At 36.8% G+C, this 21207-nt stretch overlaps 1 protein-coding gene across 3 annotated transcripts in view; it reads left to right on the top strand.

Moving 5' to 3' along the window:
• The window catches only part of P5CDh1 (delta-1-Pyrroline-5-carboxylate dehydrogenase 1), a 196169-nt gene that overhangs the window by 161212 nt on the left and 13750 nt on the right, over nucleotides 1-21207 (top strand). For all 3 annotated transcript variants that reach the window (XM_067110189.1, XM_067110190.1, XM_067110188.1), the window contains exon 8: nucleotides 16855-17077. In XM_067110189.1, coding sequence (XP_066966290.1) covers nucleotides 16855-17077 — 223 coding nt within the window. The remainder of the gene's footprint in view (nucleotides 1-16854; nucleotides 17078-21207) is intronic.

The following is a 21207-nucleotide window of genomic DNA, read 5'->3' as shown; positions in this document are numbered from 1 at the left end:
AATTATGTCAACATGACTTTGAGGAAGATCACCGTATTTTTCAGAATTTACATAGGGACAACACAATGGTTGAAGTAGAGGTCTATTCGATATAAAGAAGGATAAACCATATCCGAGCCACTCAACATCTTCACTTATTTGTTTACTATTATGCCAAGTTTACAACACAATCAAATGTTTGATTTACATTAGTCAGTCACTGCTATCAAAAAATTTTTTAGCTTTTCGTTCAGTTTCCTTTTAGGGCATCTGTGTCTGCCCAGTTTTCATAAATTTCTTGTCGAGCAATTCCATAAAACCAATCATTCTGGGAAAGAATGATTGAATGAAACTCTGGCTTTTTTCATAAGAAATACTGAATTTTTCTTTCTCTTCCTGCTTTGCCTGCTATGTGGCGTTTCTACATCATGGAACTAAAGTCACTGGAATGGGTGATGTCAGATCTTCTTAAACGGTGTTTCTCCAAGGATTTAGGGAATTGTCAGACAGGCACTTCTTCAGGCTACTAATTCTGGTCGAGTGCTCCTAAAGCGACTTTGTAGAAGGTAGTGACTGAGCATCTAAAAGATTAAAAGAATAAAAGTAAACGTGGCCCTCATTATGTATAACTCAGTCACGAAGATGTGGGAACCTGATGAATGTATAAACTAACAAAAAAATCCCTTTGATCAAGTCATAAAAACTTTAATAGCACCGTGAAAAAATCCTTAAAGATAAAAGAACTAATATGTCAGTTGTCGAGTAAAAATTTCCCCCGTTACCTTACTTGTAATGATTAGTAAAAACGCACAAAGAAAATAATCCTTATGCGGCCTATTATCAGTAGGCCTACTGTTGGCATCAATATTATATAAACTTTCAAAATATATTACAAGAACTCTTGTCCCATTACTAAACTATCGCCGATTCTCAAATATAATTCACTAGATTTAACTGATAAACTAAACAAAGTCACTTTTGCCCCCACTCATAGATTTGTTAGTTTTGATGACAGCTTTTACTAAAGCCCTATAGATTCTATTTTAGAGTATCTTTGTAATGAACTAATCCATCATGAATGACCTCACCTGCAAGGGGTGAGGAGGAAAAGGGGAAAGGGGAGGGAATGAAGGGAAGAGGGAAGGGGAGGGGAAAGATGGGGAAGTGGGAGGGGAGGATAGAGGGAGGGAAGTTACATTCCTGTCAGAAGAGAATAAAAAGCATCTCCACTGAACAAAGACAATAAATAAAAATATTGTATGTCTACAATTACACTCACGTGTGTTTGTGTGTTTGTGTGTTGTGGGGGGAGGGAAGATATGTCGCTCATTTGGGAACAGAACCAGAACCCAGACTTAGATATGTAAACGAAGTGTCATTGCCAAAACACCCAATAATTATTATTATTCCTTCCACCTCATTTAAACCGACTTTATAATGAAATACACCATCGTGACACTATTTTAAGTAGTCGTATAACCAAATTAAAAGTAAAACGAAGAAGAAACAATCGAATTAATGAGGAAATTTGCATTGAACTAATAAAGAGAAAGAAATACAGTCACTGCACACTTGCACATCGAGCTTAGCCAGCAGCTACTATGTAACAAAAAATGAAACAGTCCTGTCGTTCTTTTTTTGCAGACAGCTGATCTCTACTTATAGAAATTCACTGATATAGGCTGAAATTACTTTATAGGTTTTCAGTGTTGATTTTATGGAAGGTAATTAACAATTATATTAAAATTATCATAAATTATAATTAAAATTCATATAAAATTAATAAAAATTGATGTTATAGGGATTTATTGTTCTAGGTTAATCATATGTCTGACAGTGCCTAAAAAACCTGGAAAGATTTCGGACGAAAATTACCATTAACCCATAAAGCACTTTGATTGGAAAAATAAATGAGTGACAGAATTGAAAAACGAAATTTCAATCTGTCTGGGCACACAGTTAGGATTGTTCTTCCTAAGCCTGCAATTCTAAAACATTTTATATATATGACATATTTTCATTTATTTGCTATATTATACAAATTATATATTAAATATATATATCTTTATTATATATATATATATATATATATATATATATATATATATATATATATATATATATATATATTATATATATATATATATTCGTGTATATATATATATTATATATAATATGTCACAATTTGTTATTTATTTACATATATCAGATATTGGTGGTTCGTTATAGTAAAAAATTCAAGAAAATATAGCATTAGAAAACATGTAACAATGTGTATTAAATAACCAAAATATACAAGCACCTCATGGGTTGTAAAATTGTATACTAAACTGGACTTTGGACCAGGTATAAGAGGTGCAAAAGAAACGAGCAGGTAAAAACTGCTGATTTATTCAAGTCCAGGCGGTTTATATAGCGGCCGAATGGCGTCGGGCCACATTAGACAATGGAAGCAAAATGGTGACCTGAGGTCGATAACAATTAACAAATAAATACAGCGAACGAGTACAATATACAATGTAACAATAAACAGAATTAAAGTTGAGTATAATCTTGACGCCTGCGAAAGAAGAAATGCACGGTACACAGTTGATGAACAGATAAATAATTGCATATACAGTTTAAAGTTAAACAATTGAATTTTTATTGCCACCTGGCCCGATTGCGTGACGAATCGTAGGTACAAAGAAAATGGGCCGTCATCAAAAGAAAAACTTGTGTCCCTTTAAGGGTTAATACAAACCAACCTAATCAGCAGAGACTGTACAACATGGCTTTACACAGGTAGTTTAAATTAACTTGTATATATACTCAGCCATCACATACTGTACATGCATCTCATGTGACTTTAGAGTTTTTTTGCAGAACTTACAAAGAATTAAAAATGAGAAAAAAGTAGGAAAAAGTCAAAGCAAAGATGATGGACATTAAATGAAGATTTTTAATGTATGTATGTATGTATGTACAAGTCTTCCACCATCCATCGTTGTGTCGACATTCTATATCTCATAGAGTTAATTCTAAAGCAGTAATTAACTTCTCACAACATCTGAAAAAAAAGTTTACATAACTAATATAATTAAAACTGAATTTTCTGTAAATTCTTTGTACATAATTAACTTCCTTCTCATGTGAAAGTGTTGAGATACCAACTGTAAATATATAAATAACTGTAATGGTCTTAGTAAATAAACTAGTTATACAAACATATATCATGTATGTACAACATGCTGTATAAGAAAAAGTAATGATAGATTTTTAGATAATAGAAAAATTTATCAAACAGTCTAACTTAGTATTTAAATTTGACTTATCAGTCAATGGAATGCGACTTCTTACATTTGGAGATTTATTTATTCGTGTAAGCACCCATGTTGGAAATTTATTATCAATTACTTTATTCGATAAATAGTTAACAGTTAAAAACAAAATCTACACCATTCATATAAAACATTTGCAAACCTAAAATTTTTAAACATGACTCCATAAGTCACATTAAATAATGTATTAGACAAAAAGCAAAAATCCTTCTGTTTCAAAATTAAAATCTCTTTCATTATAAATTTTAGAAATTTGTTGTTAGTAATTTTAATATTAATTTCTTAGAAAGATCCTGTTTTTATGTATTATATGTTATTCAATATATCGAGTAACTTCTATTATTCAGTGATAATTGATCATATATCTAAATCGTATTTTTATGTAATACTACCTTTAAAAGGACTATTTTATAAGAATGAATTCATAAAAATAGAATTTAGTTGGCAATATATGTACATTATAAATGTTGGCATATATATATTATATATATATATATATATTATATATATGATATATATATATATATATATATATATATATATATATATATATATATATATATATATATATATATATATTATATATATATATATATATATATATATATATATATATATATATATATATATATATATATATATATATATATATGTTAACAAGACAGAATTAACACCTTTTGAAAGTGTACGAACGTGCTCCAACGATCTTTATTCATGAAACGGACGTATGAACGTTCGCTCACGGCAACACTTACATTTTTTTCTCTCCTCTCTCTCTCTCTCTCTCTCTCTCTCTCTCTCTCTCTCTCTCTCTCTCTGGTGTATCACCTCTCTCTCTCTCTCTCATCGTTTTCCAAGTTCACCCACCCGAATCTCACTCATTCTCACCAAATCAATTAAATGGACCATTTAAAGAAACACAATAGTTTCTACAAAAATAGGTTTATTATTCAAATAACCCAACAAGAAATGAATAAAACAAAGCAAAGATTAAAATGCATAATAAATGAATTATCGAGTTAGATAACTAAACTCTGAACTGTAAACACTTCTGATTAAAGAAGTCTCACTATGGCTAATAGCCTGAAAATATCCAAAATCACACATACTCCCAAATCAATAATTAGTCATGTCAAAAAAAGTCTACCACATGTTATTCCAAAACAGTCCATTGCATCCACCGACATCTGTCCACAGACATCTGTCGGAAGAATTAAACATGATAGAAAACTCCCAAAAATACATGAAATGCAAAACACAATAATGGAAAGTGTAAAATGCATAGCCAAGATATGGCAAACGTAACATGACAAAATAATAATATAAAAGAGGTATGAATATTCATATTAAATCTCCCACACCAGTTCAAAAGTTCATAATGATTAGAAAATCATGGTAAAAATCACAAGTTCAATTTCCTCCCATAAAAACAGAGATTTCAAACTCTACCTTATCTGCTGATTTAAGCCTGGAACCTCTCCAAAGCTACGTCTGGACAACTGCAGTTCTATCACGTTAATGAACGATCAAACTCACTTTTAGGGCAGATTTTTGGCGTAATCTAGATCAAATTAACGCACGTACTCACGAATATGCATAACACTCCGGAAGATCACCTGACCGGCAATATTGCTGAGATAGAATCAAACTATTTGCTGAACACAAAGATTTTACATCGAGTCTCTCGACCTACTTCCATCTGACTCCATAAATTCTTTCATCACATCTTAAAGCATTGAAGCTATATGAAATGCATATATGTCCTTTAAAACTTGTAGCAGCCATATTTTCTGAAATAGAGCTCACCACCACATAAGAGCGTCTCGCTCTCCTTAACGGCAAACTAAAACAAAAGCATATGTATAAAACATAACAAAATAGAGCTATGCTCAATCAGCAAAGTCTACTGCACTGCAGCTTTAAGGACTGCTCTCATGACGCACTTCCAAAGTCACTGGGGTTGAGTTCTTAGAGCCTTTACATGTAATCTTACCAACACGAATAAGCTTTACTACCCCACAACAAGAATTATCAGTAAAATAGCTATTAAGACAATTAAAATTGTCGGCATAATATATTCCTGATACTCGAACATCACGGAATCGTCAATGTCTTCCAATGGTGGAACCGTCATTGGCACCTTGGTTGTAGGTACCTCCACTACCAAATGCTCGTTATGCGTATGACGCATAATTATCTTCTCGAACTGTTGAATACAGCACGGCTAAGTACGAGAAAGTCCGTAGACAGGATTCTGCAGGATGAATCGAACTGCTTGGACCCTCGATGAACGAATGTCGTCGACTTGTTGCTCTGGCACATCATTGTAACTGCATACTCCTTGCAAAAACACAGCAGGAAGAGTACTGGTGGACTCAATGTGGTAATCTCGCAGGAACTGTCTAAAGTCACATTCTGTCGGAGTCTGTCTATGAACTAATGATAATTCACAACCACCCACAGACAAAACTCGCAACTGGAAAATACTACTGTCACACACACACTTCTCTCTCTAACCAAAGCACAACTTGTCTTATAATCAACTCCCGAACCTTGATATTGATCTCCCAAAATGAACATGGTCTCTACTCTATCCCATGTCACTACTAAGTCTCCCAAAAACACTGAAAAGGTCTAATAACAAAAAGGTTTCATGTTACTGAACCAAACCAAACCACTAATGCAAAAGTCAAACACTCACAATGTGAACTAATTCCAAGTTTGTATCTCAGAATAATCACAGTCAACTCACTATTAAGCACAATAACTCTACGGAACTCACTCTACCAACATAAAAAAAAATTCTATCCAAACACTAAAAGGTATCATATCTCGTAAAGACATGAAAGTTCTACTCTGGTTAGCAAATATTTCGCAACACCTGACTAATTCTCAACAAAATAGCAATTGACGTAATGGCAATCGCTCCCATGATCTCAACAACTACAACTACTCACAATACAGCTCCCTTCATTTAAAAAAAAAGAAACTGAAAAAAAAAATCCAAATACTCAAACACGATCTCCCAACCCGAAAAAAAGATCAGACTTGTTCGGTCCGATATACCAAGTACCTCCCAAAAAAAAATCTAAATACAAAGATATTGCGTCAGATGATAAAATACATCATAACACAACAACCCACTAACACACGGGTCAAATCTCGTATGAAATTAGCCCATGTCTCAACTTCCCAAAATCATTCGAAAACAAATGATTAAGAACTTCAACATCCAAAATGAACAAGAGACAAAAAAAAAAATCATATCATATATACAAACATCAACCCATTTATCCCTCTAACTATATACAAACGTTCCATTACATGACTATATACAAATGTTCCATTACATCCCAACTTTCTTTAACTTCGAAATATGGGTCAATTTCTGTCACTCCAGTGTTTACATCTTTAACTACAAATCTATTCCCTCTTTGATCTCTACAATCTCAAAAGGTCCGTGGAACTTCGGACTTAACTTATAATTCAGATCATTCCGAACATTCACTTTAACAAACACTCTATCACCCATCGAAAAAGCTACTCCCCTCGATTTCGCGTTACTTTTCTCTACCATTGCACGCGAACTAAGTTCAAGTTCTTTACTGATACGTGCAAATCTTTCTCTCGCTGTATTTATCAACGAAGTGACCGTAACATCACCCTGAACTCACTCTGGTAACAAATCAAAAGGTCCTTTCAACTTGTATCCATACAAAGCTTCTGCTGGAGATATCTTAATTGTGTCATTCATCATAGTATTGATACTATATCGCACTTCATCCAAAGATCTGTCCCAATGTGTATCGGAACCTCCCACCGTCATGCGCAAAGCTTCGATTACTTTCCGATTCGCCCTCTCACACAACCCATTCGCTTCAGGTCTATACGGGATTATAGATACTTTTTTATCCCCAACAAATTAGCAAGACCGTCTAAAGTCTTATTAATAAACTCCCTACCATTGTCTGTGATCAGACATTCTGGAACACCATATCGACAAATTATCCCCTTAAAAACGCTATAGCAACTTCCTCAGCTGATTTGTATTTCAGTGGAAAATCTCGACAAAGCGAGTCAACTCATCAACAACTACTAATAAATGTCTATAACCATAAGCGGACTCTGAGAAGTTACCCAGAATATCCATATGCACTCTCTGAAACGGCCTATGTGGTATGGGATATGAACCCAAACGACACGACACTGTCGTCGCTGGCTTATTCGCATTGCAAATAGCGCACTTCTTCACAAAGGCTTCTACTGCGGAAAACATATTTTTCCAAAAGAACTTTGACCTGACGTTTTCATACGTCTTGTCTACACCCAAAAATGAGGAGAACCAAATTTACAATGTACAATGTCTAGAACTTGTGGTACTAGACTCTCTGGCACGATGATTTGTGTAATCTCACCCATGCTTCGAGTACTTCGCAAGTTATACTTAACTTTTCTCACCAATAAATTATTCTCCAACTCTAGACCAGAAAAAGGCAACTTATACCCTTTCTTCGGAGAAACTCCCTAAGAAATGCCTTAGCATCTGACAACAATTTATCTTCATCTTGCTTTTGTTCCAGCAAGCCTATGTCCCAAGTGACATTTTCACCCGTAATATAACACACTGCGTTACTCTCACTATCACGAATAACAATCTCTCCCGAGACTGCTGACTCACTATTTCTCCCCTGAAGTATGCACTGTAGAAACGTGTATGTCCTCTACATGCGATCTCTCAGAACTACTAATATCAGAGACATTAGACACCAAATATTTACTCTCTTCTCCCACACAGGATTCGGTGTGTATTTCCTCATCCTCGACCGAAAATATCTGCTCAATGCATCTGCAACTACATTATGCTTACCTTCAATGTATTTGAGGTTTGCATCAAAATCTCTCAATGTTAGGAACCAACGTGCTCTCTTGACAAATTTGGCTTATTAAAAGCTCTAACAACGGTTGATGATCTGTAAAAATCTCAACTTTATTTCCCAACAACAACATCTTAAAATGAACAAGGCTAGAGACGACTGCGAAAGCCTCCTTGTCCACAACTGACATCAGCCTTTCGTTACTACCACGCGTTTTGAACTTTCTGCTATAAAAGCAATTGGGTGTAATTTCCTTCAAATTTCTGATCAAACACGCACCTATACCTTCCTGACTCGCGTCAGTCACTAAGGTGAACGGTTGACTAAAATCTGAAACTTCAAAATTGGTGGGTTCACCAAAGCGTTCTTAAGCTTCTCAAAAGCTAATTGTTGACTATCACCCCAAACAAACTTAACGTCTTCTCGTAACAAATCTGTCAATGGAGACGCTATTGTAGAAAAATTCCACACAAACGGCGAAAGAAACCCGACATACCTAGGAACGAACGAATCTGTTTCCTGGTTTTGGGAACTGGAAAAATTCACAATGGCTTTAACTTTCTCATCATTCACTCTAACTCCTCTTTAGAGATAACATGTCCTAAATAGACAATTTTTCTCTTCAGAAACTCACATTTGGCCAATTTGACCTTTAACCCAGCGAACCGTAATCGCTTGAGGACTTCTTTAACACCTTTAGATGTTCTTTTCAATTGTATCTGTGCATATGAGAATATCATCCATGTACACAAACACCGACTTTCCTAACAAGCCATGAAGTACTGTGTTAACCAGTCTAGTAAATGTTATTGGGGACCCTTGTAATCCAAAAGGCATCCTATTAAACTCCTGTAATGTCCCTTTGGTACCGAAAATGCTGTATATTTACGGCTACTCTCACAAAGGGGAACTTGTAAAACCCTTGCATAAGATCTATAGATGAATATATATTCTTGCCACCGATCTCAACAAACAAATCAGGCAAACAAGCTACAGGATATCTATCTGGGCATGTTTTTTCATTCAATTTACGAAAATCTACACAAACTCTGATACTACCGTCTTTCTTAGAACTGCAAGCAAAGGAAAATTAAACGGAGAATTGGACGGTCTGATAATGCCTTCCGACTCCCACTTCTGAACTTCTTTTTCTTCTTCTTCTCTGATCTTAAAAGGAATTCGATATGCTGGAATATATATGGGATTTGTACCCTTTTTTCTAGGCGGATTGAATGTTCTACAACATCTGTAACTCCTAATTTATCTCCCTTCAAAGCAATGATATCTAGATATTCTTTCAACACTTTCTCTACTTTATCTGAATACTCAGGATAATCAACTTTAGCCAAGTGTTCATGTAGAACTTGACTTCGAACTGTTGCTCCTCGTTAGGAAACATATTCCCGTCTCCACAAAAACTCACTAATTTATGCTCTTCCTTAAACTCTTCAAAATCAATTACATAAGTACCCTTGTGATATTGTTTCACTGAGTCTTGATAGCTAACTAATTCTACTGAAGTCACGCCTGCGACTGAAATTTCATTCACTGACACCCGTACTCAAACGTCTTTGAATTTCTCGGTTCCTCAACAACGCACACTTGAGAAGGAAACTTTTTCTCTTTCAGCGACACTTTAACTAATGTAGGAACTCGATTTTGCAATTCAACATCTTCCAACAAAAATCCTTTGAAAGATCTCTTGCGAATATCTTCACTCTCTAATGAATGTGTTACACATGTCTCCGACTGTGTCTTAGGTTTTCTCACAAGTTTCTTTCCTGTGTATATATGGAACAAAACAACCCGACTCACCTATTGTAATCCCCTGAACTCCCGTAAGAATGTTGATGTTATGTCGCATACAAGAAGGGTGTCCTAGCAAAATCATTTCACCTGAGGCTAATCCTTCTATGACCAAAAATGGTTCTACTATTGTCTTTCCACGCCGATACAAAGCGTAAGAAATGACGAACCTAAAATATTCAGTTTCCTCCAGCTTGTACATCACACACTGTCTCACTAGAAGGGACTAATTTGCACTCTGGAAACCCTCGAGTGAAAAAAGGTCAGCATTTACTAAGTTAACTGAGCTACCAGAATCAATGAAAATATGAATTTCATTGCCATTAGAGAATCCACGTACAATCGGCCTAGGTTCTAGTGACTCTACGACCTGATTAGTCATTATCCTGTGTCTGTTTTCGAACTTATCTTGTGAAAATTCTGCTGTTCCTTTGTGTATCTAGAACTTGCATCATGTGGAATTCTCCTGTCATATCTAGAAAACCTCCCGTGACTTCCTGAATAATCTCTATTCTTTCGTGGCTGGGCAAAATCTCCATCCATGATCTGAAGATTTGCAAACTGAACAATATCTCACTCTGCAATTTGACTTACTATGGCCTATTTTATCACAATTAAAACAACGTATCGTTGTGACTGATCTCTCTGGAATTTTCTTCGATTCTACTCGTGCACATGTCTTCGCTGTTGCATCATTTCCCGAATGCGAAGCGACTATCATTATTCTGTGGTTTGGAAACCGCAGCTGATATTTTTGCACCTCCTGTACAAAACTACTGTCCAGTGTCGGGCATTTTGCTAGATTTTTGTTAATCTGTGCAAACAAAAGGATTCGTCTGTATCCTGATCAATTCTCTTATCAAAACTATCTACAATTACATCTGGGACCGACGTTAAAAGGCAAGCAAAGTGTAACAATCTTTCAAAATTATCTAAAGAGATATTATTTCCAGTTACCCATGGAGAACCTGTTATAGATTTCTTTAACTCAACTACTGCATCAAATAAATTCGCACTGTATGTGACTAGTGAATCATTGCCTTTCTTTATTTTGAGAAACTCTCATCAATTCGAACTGCGCATTCACGTTGAACTCCGCCATAAAGTAGCTCGTAGAAATTTCTGCAGTTCATTCCAAGTTTTACACCTTCTGAACCCGAAACTGCGTGCTCGTTTCCCAATATCTCCTTTATCTAAATCCAGAAATGATTTAGCCTCTGTTAAAGCTTCAGCGCCATTCGTAATTTTCTTGGAATTCAGATAATTGTTCACTGACTCAATGAAAGTTTCTATATTTTGGGTTGGCTTTCCATCAACTAACCCTTTAAAATTTGTAATTCCCACAAATGTTCGTCACTTTATGCACCACAATTGATTGGGATGTGCTTGCTGCATCGTCCGGCATTTTGTGAGTAATCACACGCCCTGAGCGTAACAACATAAAAAGAGAAACCAAAAGAACACTAGAGAAAGGCACAAGTTACCTCTAAAAGAAGAACAGAAAAACGGCGTTCTGCGCAACTTACGAGAATGGGGTACTTACCAATTTTGAAACAGAAAACGAAGTACCTATCTCTCAACTTGCTAACCTGTGACGTCACCCATTCGGCGACAAAAAACACGCAGCGCGATTATTGTTGAATCATCATTTGCGTAATTAACTCACAATTGCCACTATTCACACTTATTTGGGTATCTTGTTAACCCCAAAATTGCTCTAGAGATCATCCAGATCTATTTCACAACTCCCCACTCCCAGTACTCGAATAGAAACGGAAAAAAAAAAGGAAAGGTTCCCGTGCATTTCACACGTAATCACGACCTACTCAGACATTCAACACTGACCCGTCGCCTTAGCTCTTAGGTGAAGTCGCCTATGCCTTGGGCATCAACGTTACCAATTAGTCTATTAGCAATCTCCCTCTTTTGCCATCATTAAAGACACTAAAATCATGCTGCCACCATTTAAAATCAAAAGACACCCGCTGCCGCCATTTCATTCAGACACGGCTGCCACCATTTATTCTGACACGGCTGCCACCATTTCATTTCAGACACCGCTGCCGCCATTTAATTCTGTAACGAGGACAGAATTAACACCTTTTTGAAGGTGTGCGCGTGCTCCAACGATCTTTATTCATGAAACGGAGGCGTATGAACGTTCGCTCACGGCAACACTTACATCTATTTTTCCTCTTCTCTCTCTCTCTCTTTCTCCCTCTCTCTCTCTCTCTCTCTCTCTCTCTCTCTCACCCCACCGTGTATCACCTCTCTCTCTCTCTCTCATCGTTTTCCAAGTTCACCCACCCGAATCTCACTCATTCTCACCAAATCAATTAAATGGACCATTTAAAGAAACGCAATAGTTTCTACAAAAATAGGTTTATTATTCCAATAACCCAACAAGAAATGAATAAAACAAAGCAAAGATTAAAATGCATAATAAATGAAATATCGAGTTAGATAACTAAACTCTGAACTGTAAAACACTTCTGATTAAAGAAGTCTCACTATGGCTAATAGCCTGAAAATATCCAAACTCACACATACTCCCCAAATCAATAATTAGTCATGTCAAAAGCAGTCTACCACATGTTATTCGAAACAGTCCACACTATCCACCGACATCTGTCCACAGACATCTGTCGGAAGAATTAAACATGATAGAAAACTCCCAAAAATACATGAAATGCAAAACACAATAATGGAAAGTGTAAAATGCATAGCCAAGATATGGCAAACGTAACATGACAAAATAATAATATAAAAGAGGTATGAATATTCATATTAAATCTCCACACCAGTTCAAAAGTTCATAATGATTAGAAAATCATGGTAAAAATCACAAGTTCAATTTCCTCCCATAAAACAGAGATTTCAAACTCTACCTTATCTGCTGATTTAAAGCCTGGATCCTCTCCAAAGCTACGTCTAGACAACTGCAGTTCTATCACGTTAATGAACGATCAAACTCACTTTTAAGGCAGATTTTGGCGTAATCTAGATCAAATTAACGCACGTACTCACGAATATGCATAACACTTCGGAAGATCACCTGACCGGCAATATTGCTGAGGAATCAAACTATTTGCTGAACACAAAGATTTTACCTCGAGTCTCTCGACCTACTTCCATCTGACTCCATAAATTCTTTCATCACATCTTAAAGCATTGAAGCTATGAAATGCATATATGTGTCCTTTAAAACTTGTAGCAGCCATATTTTCTGAAATATATATATATATATATATATATATAAATTTATATATATATACATATATATATATATATATAAATTTATATATATATACATATATATATGTATATATATATGTATATATATACATAAGAGGCATATATATATATATATATATATATATATATATATATATATATATATATATATATATATATATATATATATATATATATATCAAAGCTTAAAGAATGACAATTCCTCTTTTTCCTTTCATTGTACTTTATTAGCTGACGTTTTCAGGACCATCTGCCCCATTTTCAAAGTTGTAAATTAAAGAATGAGAATTAAAACAGACTCGGGCTTAAAAAATTTTTACGTAAAATAATAAAAGTATGAAAGGAGATATGATAAAAGGAACAAAGATTACCGAGTAGTAGCGAAGGTAAAAACTGAGTGACTCTTAGGGCCCGTCTGGTTCCAATGGAAAATGATGAGAGGTGTTGACGTGATCTGAATATTTAACTGGGGAACTGGAACTAGCTGTTTCATGAAAAATGATTCCGTTATTGAAAGTTGATGATCATTTGGAGCGTTGCCTATTATTTTAAAATCTTTGTAATCGATGTTATATTTACATTTTATGGGAAAATCTCTTTGCAAAGTATTTTTTTGGGTGAAAAATATTTGCGATTGAGTATGAAAAATGAATAAACTGCCCTTTTTAGATATAATAGTTTCTATATACGATGACCATTTTAATACCACGTTTTTTGGAAAAACTTTTACTGTTTTGGGTTCTAATTTTTATAGTCATTGTTTTTTTTAATTTTAAGTTAAACTCTATCTGCCCTCTTCCATAGGGCCTTTAGTTTAACATCTGACTGGAATAGCTTCCATAGTGAAATTTTATATCCACCAGTGTTTTGTTAATAATTGCCTTCCACCTAACATTTTTTACAAGCATCTTCATAAATTTTTGAACAATATTTTTCACCCAAAATTTTAAATACCAAGAGTTCCTAGACTATCTTTTTATGCAAGTGTCCCGCTCATTTACGATCAACTTTTTACCAGGACTTACGACAAAGACTGAACAAATATCTACCTGCTGTTGAACCTGAATGAATGCCTAGTAACCCAATGACGATTGATTGGGTCCTTGTTTCAATATAAAGAAAGTCTTCGCCTTTTGATGACCTCGGGAGTCATTTATTTGTTTAATTGCCCAAGATGTGACCTGGGGAAGCACGTGGGCTCCACTCATAGGTTGTTGAATGAGATTAGACTCTCATCGTGGTGTAAGTTATCGAATGGGTGTAAAATTATCAAACCCCGAATTCTCATGCATAAGAGATCACGCCAAAATATGTAAATATAACATCGATTACAAAGATTTTGAAATAATAGGCAAACCTCTGAATGGCCATCAGCTGTCAATAACGGAATCATTTTTCATTAAACCGCTAGTTCCAGTTCCCCAGTTGAATACTCAGATCACGTCAACACCTCTGTACCTCTCGTGATTTTCCGATGGCACCAAACAGGCCCTGAGGGTCACTTAGTTTTTATATACACTAGTACTCGGTAAACTTTGTTCCTTTTGTCATATCCCCTTTTATGCTTTTTATTATTTTGCGTAAAACCTTCTTCCTTTTTTAGCCCGAGTCTGTTTTTAATTCTTATTCTTTAATTTAATTTATAGCTTTGAAAATAGGACAGATGGTCCGGAAACGTCAGCTAATAAAGTACAATGAAAGGAAAAAAGAAATTGTCGTTCTTCTCAAGCTCACTGCTATCCATCAGGTTTAAAGCAACTGCCTTCAACTTACACACACACACACACACACACAAACATATATATATATATATATATATATATATATATATATATATATATATATATATATATATATATATATATATATATATATACATATATATGATATATGTGTGTGTAGGCTATAGTCACAATGTGTAGTGTGAATTTGATATTTATAATGTGGTGTGATTAAAACATTGAATAAAATATATAAACTTTATTTAGTGGAAACTTTTCAGTTACTGTAAAAAAACTTCCACTTCTAACTGGATCTAGTCTTGGGTAGGTTCTGTTCTCTCTCTCTCTCTCTCTCTCTCTCTCTCTCTCTCTCTCTCTCTCTCTCTCTCTCTCTCTCTCTCTCTCTCTCTCTCCTGGAATGGCTCCTACTTGAGAAAACTGCCGCAAAGATAAATTTCTCTAAAGGAAGCTCTTGGTTTTTCTTTCTATATCTGTTCTCTGTGCTGTCAGTCTGTCCTGCTGTCTCGTACCTTGGTCATTTAAATGTGGCACCTTCATCCTCAACTAGATCTCTTAAGCCTACTCTCTCAGATCAGATTCCACAAGGCAGAAGTTGCACAATTCTGGCCGCCTTTGGCAGTCGGAAACATCTTTAAAAAATCAGATGAAATAAAAGCCCTAATAAAAATGGTACTACGTGCTATGAAGTATAAACAAAACAGTGACACTTCACTAAAGATAATATAGGTGAATATTTCTTCAAACTAAACTTACATGTTAAATTAACTCATACTCTTCTGATAAATCTAGATTGTAAGAGAAAATTCCAGCTTTTATCTTCTTTTTGACTGCAACAGAAAATGGTACTACGGGAAACTATACAATAGAAATGGTAATCTCATAAATTATGCTTTGACAGTGCACCCCAAATTAAGAAAAATTATCATAAATTTTTTTCTGAATTTTCCTTGCTGAGGTAGTCTGCACCAACGCTGAGCTTTCCTTGAATGCTCTCCGCTCTAAACTTGTTGCTATGGCCCACTTGGAGATCCTTGGACCAGTCTTGAAACATCGAATATATGCAAGTGGTTTTATGGTTGGTCTGTATCATGAAATCCACCCCATACAGGTACAGATAGAATCTTTTAGCTGCAAAATTTATTGTGTAGCTGTTCATAAACTTCTTGTAGCAGCCTGTCAAACTTAGGAACAATCTCACTTATATCATGGTCCTTGGTGGTGCTTCGTCCTGGATTTTCATCAGTTTCACTTCATCCATGGCAGTCCTATTGTAGCTGACCTTGTGCCCGAGGAATTCCACTTCAGTACCTGACATAACACTTGGAAAGTTGGATAGTCGGTCCTGCTCCCCTTACCCTTTAGAATAGGTCCTCGAGTCCCAGATGCAGTCTTCTCCACTGCAACATCAGCTTGTTTCCCTCCATTGATTGTTACACTAACACTGTCCCTTCTTGAACTGATGGGTATCTGCCCTCCAGTCATAATGGTGCTTCTGGCATCCCTGTGTTTACCCAATGTGTTGTGTTTGAGGATTTTGGCAAATGCACAAAAGGACAAGAAAAGTTGATTTCTTTTACATAAGAAAAATTAATTTTGTTTTTGGATAAATTGTGTTATCTATGCAGAGTTTTTGCTACTTTTTATTTTTTTATTTGCTAGTTTTTAGGTCATAGGTTAGAAATTTACTGCTGAATATCCCACTGAAACTCTAGGCTCACTGGCCTCATAATTAGATATTGTTACATTTTCAGAATAATTAGCCATTAACAAACAGTGCATAAGCAAGGGCTCTCTCAGGAAAGACTTTTTTGTCTTGCCATGTTCAGAGAGTTCCAAATGGGTAAGTCAAATTTTTTTTTATTTTACCTTCTTTTTCAGGACATTCCAAAGATTATGGACACAAGTAGGGCAAAATCTTTCCAATTACGTCAATTTCCCAAGACTGGTTGGTGAATGTGGTGGTAAGAATTATCATCTGATTCATCCATCTGCTGATGCAACCTCTGTTGTTAATGGTACCATCCGTTCTGCCTTCGAATATTGTGGTCAGAAGTGCTCTGCTTGCTCTCGTGCGTACATTCCTCAGTCATTATGGCCACAGGTAAAGCATTATTGTTTGTAATTTATTTGCCCATGACTAATGTCAAATGCCAGCCAGTGATCATTTCCTTTCAACTACTCAGTATCAGATAATAATAATAATAGTAATAATCAGATAATAATAATAATAATAATAATAATAATAATAATAATAATAATAATAATAATAATAATAATAATAATAATTATTATTATTATTATTATTATTATTATTATTATTATTATTATTATTATTATTATTATTATTATTATTGAAAAGGGTGGCTGTATTATGCTAATTTTTCTTATACAGGATCTTTTCTGTTTTCCTTATAATTTGCTTTTCAGGTTCAGCGATGTTGGTCAGCAACTGGCCAATATTCATATTGGAAAAAGATAGTGTGTGGAATGCGGGAAGTCTTTTATTGAAATATTCAATCAGAAATCCATGGAATCCTTCGTGGTCTGGATTCAGGTTCTTCTACTTCAGGTTGTGGTACGTCAACATGTGTCCTCTGGACACGGTTGAGAAGGATCTGGAGAAACAAGGCACTTGGGTCGGTATTTATAGGGGTGGGGTGTTTCTGATTGGTGCTGAATTATGATTGGCTGCCCAGGGCAGGCCATCTCGGGCGGAGCCTTCTCTCCGCGTTGATGTTCGGGGATCGTCTTGCGTGCGAGCAGCATTGTAGTGCTGGGGATGAATGGAAGAATTTCGATCCTCAGATGCAGAATTTTGTTTCGCTCGTTTGCTATGGTGGTCGCTCGGTGCAGGTCACCTGACGGCCGTGGGGAGGAGAAAGATTTCCTGCGTACTGTTGAGGGTTAGTTTCTCCTTCCTAATGTGCAGTGCTTCCAAGAGGCGCAAGCGGCGGTGGTCAGTAGTTTGGTCAATTATTTCCATATTCATGATTATATCTTTTCTTGCAATTCTCTGGTTATGAGCGATCCTGGCATGGTTAAAAGATGGCTCCCTCTTGGGCGTGGCAGGAAATCCTCTTGGAGAAATGCTTGGTGGTCATACTGATGTAAGAACCGAGGCATCCTCTGACGGGGCATGAGTACCAGTATACCACGTTGGTTTTCTTGAAGGGTCCTGCTGAGGGGGGGCTGGATTGTTACGCATCACAAGACTGCTCGTCTTTTTGCTCTTGTAATAAATGACCAGATGAATATTCTTATTGGGGTCAACAGGGCAGACATTATCCTCGATGATGTCCTTGGAGGGCACGTTCGTCTTCTTTATATTTATGATGAAATTGTCCTTTATAGAAGAGCTCTATGCATTCAGGGGCCTTTCTTCAACCATTGTAGCCATATGTACACCCAGATCGACGGGATGGTGATGGGTTCTCCCTTGAGTCCTCTTCGCCAGTTTCTATATGGGCAGTATGGAGCAAAGGGCATTCGAAGACACAGACCAGCCAAGGATGTACGTGCGCTACATTGACGACACCTTCGTCAGCGCCAATTCGCAAGAGGAGATCGAGAACCTGAGGCATGCTTTCCACAACCATAGCTGCCCCAGTTTCACCATCGAACATAGCCAAAACCGCTGCCTCCCCTTCCTTGACGTCCCTGTGGAGCAGAGAGAGGCCTCTTTCTCTACGAAGGTCTACATGAAGTTGACGAACCTGGGCATGTATATGAACGGGGCGAGCGAGTGCCCTGAGAGGTATAAGTGCTCCACCATCAGCGCCTACGTCAGGAGGGGGCCTCTCGCACTGCTCCTCCTGAAATGACACCCACGAAGAAATGGAACGTGTAGCCCAGACCCTCGTCGACAATGGACACCCAAACCGAAATATAAAAAAGAGTCTATCAAGGCGAACATCAGTAAATGGTGCCAGCCAGGACCCACTCAGACAGGTCAGACGGCGCGCAGGTAGAGCTCGAGGCGGAAGTGAGTGATGACGTCAGCTGCACCAGTGCATGCAGTCCTGTGCACCAGTCTCACCCAAACCATCCTCGTGTGTACACCTTTTCATCATGATCTTTTTCCACTAGACATACTTCAATGCTGCAGATATGCCAAACAACTGTTCAGTATACAGGTGCTATAATACAAGAACAAAAACATCAGGATCAGACATACGATACTTCCGTTTTCCAAGGGCAAAAGAACTTAGACAACGATGGATTCATTGCTGTTGTCGCACTGATAGCATAAACGCTGATAATGCAGTAGTATGCTCTGTGCATTTTGCTGACACTGACTACAAAGATGACATGAAATCCAAACTCTTTGGAATCGATACTCCTAAGTGACAACGAACATTAAAGGATGATGCAATTCCATCTCTCCTTATGCCTCAAGGTAATTAAACTATAAAGCAGTATTATGTATTAGTGTGTGTGTGTGTGTGTGTGTGTGTGTGTGTGTTATGGCGTTGTTACAGTTTTTTTTTGGAGGAGGTGTTGTGTTTGAGGAATAATTATGTATTTATAGCAATGTAGAGCAACTTTTGTATGTTTTGTTGAACTGTTGGAACTTTTGTATTTATGCAAATGTGTCATTGCTTGACTTTTTTGTTGAACCATTTCTGAAGGACTTTCATTTATGCAGTTTTGATCACTAAGTTTAAATTTTAGTGCATTCTACTGTACCTTCGTCCATGTACAAATCTCTGGTCAAATAACGATCTATCTATCGGTCTATATCTATTTATCTATCTGTCTACGTAGTGTAAGGATGTGTGTGTGTGTGTGTGTGTGTGTGTGTGTGTGTGTGTGTGTGTGAATGTGTGGCCAAGGATAAGAGGTGAACAGATGAAGTAAACAGAGGTGAACTGTACGCTCCCTCAGGGTCATTTTATTCTTAATTAACTCCAATGAGGGAAGTATTTCAAACTGTGAATGGAGTCAGTCTGCAGGCGGGAAAAGAATGCTTTAAAAATATTGTGTCTGAAACTGAATGTGCGGGAGTTGATTTATCAAATGATGGCATAGCCTTCTATGCCAAAATATCAGTGTTCTTTAAAATAAGGAAGTTCAATAATGATATTACGATAAATAAGAAGAAAGACAAGACTTGCAGAAGTGAAAGTAATAAAAACATATGAAAGTGATAAGTTAATGGTATGCAGAACAAAACATAACTGTGTTAACCTGTGTACGTACATCATTTATACATAAACTGTGTAAATAAACTTTACAGTAATGTAATAGTTATATATTTATTCCCCTTTCAGAAATATACTATAGACATGATAAATATGCTGTCATTAATCTAGGATATTCAAATCTATATCGAGAGAGGGAGAGAGAGAGAGAGAGGGCGCAGACAGGTGAGTTGTGGATCAGCTGACGTCACTGCGCAGAGGAAGCGTAAATCGGGTCTCTGTCCGTCAGACCTGTCTGAGTGGGTCCTGGTGCCAGCAGGAACCTCGCCCTGATGCCCTGAATGCATAGAGCTCTTCTATAAAGGACAATTTCATTATAAATATAAAGAAGACAAATGTGCCCTCAAAACATCATCGAGGATAATGTCTGCCCTGTTGACCCCAATAAGAATATTCATCTGGTCATTTATTACAAGAGCAAAAAGACAAGCAGTCTGGTGATGCGTAACAATCCAGTCCCCCTCAGCAGGACCCCTTCAAGAAAACCAAAGTGGTATACCGGTATTCATGCCCGTCCGAGGATGCCTCGGCTCTTACTTCAGTATGACTACCATGCGTTTCTCCAAGAGGATTTCCTGCCATGCCCAAGAGGGAGCCATCTTTAACCATGCCAGGACCGCACATGACCAGAGAATTGCAAGAAAAGATATAATCATGAATATGGAAATAATTGACCAAACTGCTGACCACCGCCGCCTGCGCCTCTTGGAAGCATAGCACATTTGGAAGGAGAAACCAACCCTCAACATTATGCTAGAAACCTTCCTTCTCCCCACAGCTACCAGGAGACCTGCACCGAACTACCACCATAGAAAACGAGCGAAACAAAATTCCGCATCTGAGGATCCAAATTCTCCCATTCATCCCCAGCACTACAATGCTGCTCGCACGCAAGACGATCCCTGAACATAAACGCGGAGAGAAGGCTCCGCCTGAGATGACCTGCCCTGGGCAGCCAATCATAATTCAGCACCAATCAAGAACACACCCCACAATAAGTACCGACCCCTTGTTTCTTCATATCCTTCTC

This window comes from Macrobrachium rosenbergii, chromosome 10, assembly GCF_040412425.1.
Source record: "Macrobrachium rosenbergii isolate ZJJX-2024 chromosome 10, ASM4041242v1, whole genome shotgun sequence".
In the NCBI taxonomy this organism is placed as follows: Eukaryota; Metazoa; Arthropoda; class Malacostraca; order Decapoda; family Palaemonidae; genus Macrobrachium; species Macrobrachium rosenbergii.
This window is presented reverse-complemented; position numbering and strand designations above follow the sequence as displayed.